The sequence below is a fragment of the Oncorhynchus tshawytscha genome, linkage group LG02, assembly GCF_018296145.1.
Source record: "Oncorhynchus tshawytscha isolate Ot180627B linkage group LG02, Otsh_v2.0, whole genome shotgun sequence".
NCBI lineage: Eukaryota > Metazoa > Chordata > Actinopteri > Salmoniformes > Salmonidae > Oncorhynchus > Oncorhynchus tshawytscha.
In genome coordinates this window covers 12,239,653-12,242,594 of record NC_056430.1, presented here as the reverse complement: position 1 = coordinate 12,242,594, position 2,942 = coordinate 12,239,653, and the positions used below count along the sequence as shown (strand labels likewise).

Below are 2,942 nucleotides of genomic sequence, written 5' to 3'. Positions count from 1 at the left end.
GGGGAACAGGGATGAGGTAGTCATTCAAAAATCATGTTAAACATTATTGCACACAGTGAGTCCATGTAACTTATGTGACTTAAATTCTTACTCCTGCACTTTAGGTTTGCCAAAACAAAGGGGTTGAATAGTTATTGACTCAAGACAGTTCAGCTTTTCATTTTTAATTGATTTGTAAAAAACATAATTCCACTTTGATATTATGGGGTATTGTGTGTAGGCCAGTGATGAAAAATCTCAATTTGATCACTTTTAAATTCCGGCTGTAACGCAACAAAATGTGTAAGAAGTCAAGGGGTGTGAATACTTTCAGAAGGCACGGTAGGTTGTGTCCTGGTTGTGATATACATTTTATCCCCAATGTGCTCATCCCTTTGTGGGACATGGTGGTTTTTATTCAGTCATTTCATGGCAGAGCAGAGGGAAGTCTGTCAGAGTTATAGATGTAAAAAATATTGCAATATTTATTGAGTAATGATTTTCTTACCCTTGCCTTAACGGAGCAGGAGGACCCAGAGCCCACAGTGACTGAGAAGCAGCAGGAACCAAGGACCAGTCTGGGGGAAGAGCAGCTTCCAGACTCTGGAACGACAGAGTCCACAACAGTCACATGCACTCCTCTCTTTCGGAGCAAAAACCTTGGTCAGGGCCCATCCAAATGCCAGGCCAAGCCCAAACCTCTGCCCAAACCCCAGCCTCAGCCCCAACATCAGGCCCAGCCTCAGCCCCAACATCAGGCCCAGCCTCAGCCCCAACATCAGGCCCAGCCTCAGCCCAGCCCAGCCTCAGCCCCAACATCAGGCCCAGCCTCAGCCCCAGCATCAGGCCCAGCCTCAGCCCCAGCATCAGGCCCAGCCTCAGCCCAGCCTCAGCCCCAGCATCAGCCCCAGCATCAGGCCCAGCCCAAACCCCAGCCCCAACATCAGGCCCGGCCCAAGCCTCAGCCCAAACCCCAGCCCTTCCCCACAACCTTTCTCCTGGCCCAACCCTTCCAAACAGCACAGAACCAAACTGTTATGTTGTCTAAACAGAATGGCCCCCTGATGATATTTACACTTCCCTATGTGCAAAGCCCTGCAGCTCAAAGTGAGGAAGTCAAAGGTGTGGAAAGCACTACGTTGCACAACTACAACGTTCCTTGTTCTTGCCAGGTGTGTGGGCAATCATTTGACTTCACGCGTCATTTGATAAGACATGTTCAGATGCACTTAGCGGAGCAAAACCGTTTGTGTGGTTTGTGTGGGAAGGTCCTTGGGCCTGCAGAGAACATGGCGGTTCACCTGCAAACTCACAGTCTAATGAAAACTTTTTGTCATATTTGTGGCAAATGTTTCCCTAAGAATTCTGAGCTGAAATATCATATAAGTATTTATCACTATGTGGAGAAGCCACATCTGTGCGAAGTGTGTGGCAAAACCTTCAGACATGGCAAGGCCCTTAAAGAGCATCATACGTCCGTTCACATAGAGGGACGAGATAAGCCATATAAATGCCATTTGTGCCGAAAAGGCTTCTCAGGAGAAAGACAAGTTAAACTCCACCAGTTAACTCACACTGGAGAGAAACCGTTTCAGTGTGAAGATTGTGGCATGTGCTTCAGGGAGAAGAACACTCTTAAAGGGCACATGAGGACTCACACAGGAGAGAAACCGTATAAGTGCAGAGAGTGTGGAAAATGCTTTAGATTGTTAGGTGCTTTAAAATGTCACCTACTAACTCACACTGGAGAGAAACCGTATCGCTGCAACGTCTGTGGCAGATGCTTCAGTCAGTCCTCATCCCGCAAGACTCACATGAAAACTCACAAAATGGCTCACGCAGTACAGAGTGCAGAGAGACCACAGAGACCACAGAGTGCAGAGAGACCACAGAGTGCAGAGAGACCACAGAGTGCAGAGAGACCACAGAGTGCAGAGAGACCACAGAGTGCAGAGAGACCACAGAGTCCACAGAGTGCAGAAAAGGCTTTGTCGGAGTAGGATCTCTAAAATGCCGGTCCAATGGAGAGACACCATAGCTTAGATCCCCCTCACAACACATATGAACATTTACTAAAGGGAGAACCCACAACATGCCTTAGAAGTTGTAAAAGTGGCCTGTTCTGACATGTTTTAGAAGACAAAGACATGCCTCTAAAGTCACTTCTCTTGTTTAAATACATTGTGAGTTAGCAGTTTAAAATCATCGCTAATGGACTTAGACTGACTCTCCAACATTCCACAGTACATGTCATTTTCACAAAGAGGAGTCGACAGCATGTGGTCAACTTGTCTGTCCCAAATTGTTATGAGACTGCTGACTGGTCCCTAAAATGTGTTAGTCTCACAGTCACAGATTGATTCATTTCTTTATGTTTTGGTTAAAAAGTATTGTGTATTGTAGCTGCCAGAGGATAACACAATAAAATATTTTGTACTGTTTTTCAACCACAGAAGGGACACACTTTCATAATAATGAGAATGCATATTCACTGAATAGGTTTAGCTCCTCTTCCATGTAGTCTTACTGTTGGTTAAACCTTAAGATGCATGAGAACTGAATGTTTTTTTACTAAACATACTAAACTCAGAAAAAAAAGAAATGTCCTCTCACGGTCAACCGTGTATTTTCAGCAAACTTAACTTGTAAATATTTGATTGATCGTAAGATTCTACAACTGAGACATAAACTGAACATGTTCCACAGACATGTGACTAACAGGAATAGAATCATGTGTACCTGAACAAAGAGAGGGGGGGGTCAAAATCAAAAGTAACAGTCGGTATCAGATGTGGCCACCAGCTGCATTAAGTACTGTAGTGCATCTCTTCCTCATGTACTGCACCATATTTGCCAGTTCTTGCTGTGAGATATTACCCCACTCTTCCACTAAGGCAAGTTCCTGGACATTTCTGGGGGGAATGGCCTTAGCCCTCACCCTCCGATCCAACAGGTCCCAGACG

At 45.4% G+C, this 2,942-nt stretch overlaps 1 protein-coding gene across 1 annotated transcript; it reads left to right on the top strand.

Annotated features, from left to right (window-relative positions):
- The first annotated feature begins 840 nt into the window (after positions 1 to 840).
- LOC112263140 (zinc finger protein 239) lies at positions 841 to 2,426 on the top strand. Its single transcript, XM_024439152.2, has one exon. It carries the CDS (start codon positions 1,017 to 1,019, stop codon positions 1,977 to 1,979), a length of 963 nt encoding a protein of 320 aa, XP_024294920.2. The 5' UTR covers positions 841 to 1,016; the 3' UTR covers positions 1,980 to 2,426.
- The last annotated feature ends 516 nt before the right edge of the window (positions 2,427 to 2,942 follow it).

What these genes read in the sequence shown, in the direction of transcription:
- LOC112263140 (XM_024439152.2), top strand. Translation starts at nt 1,017, where the DNA reads ATGTTGTCTAAACAGAATGGCCCCCTGATGATATTTACACTTCCCTAT.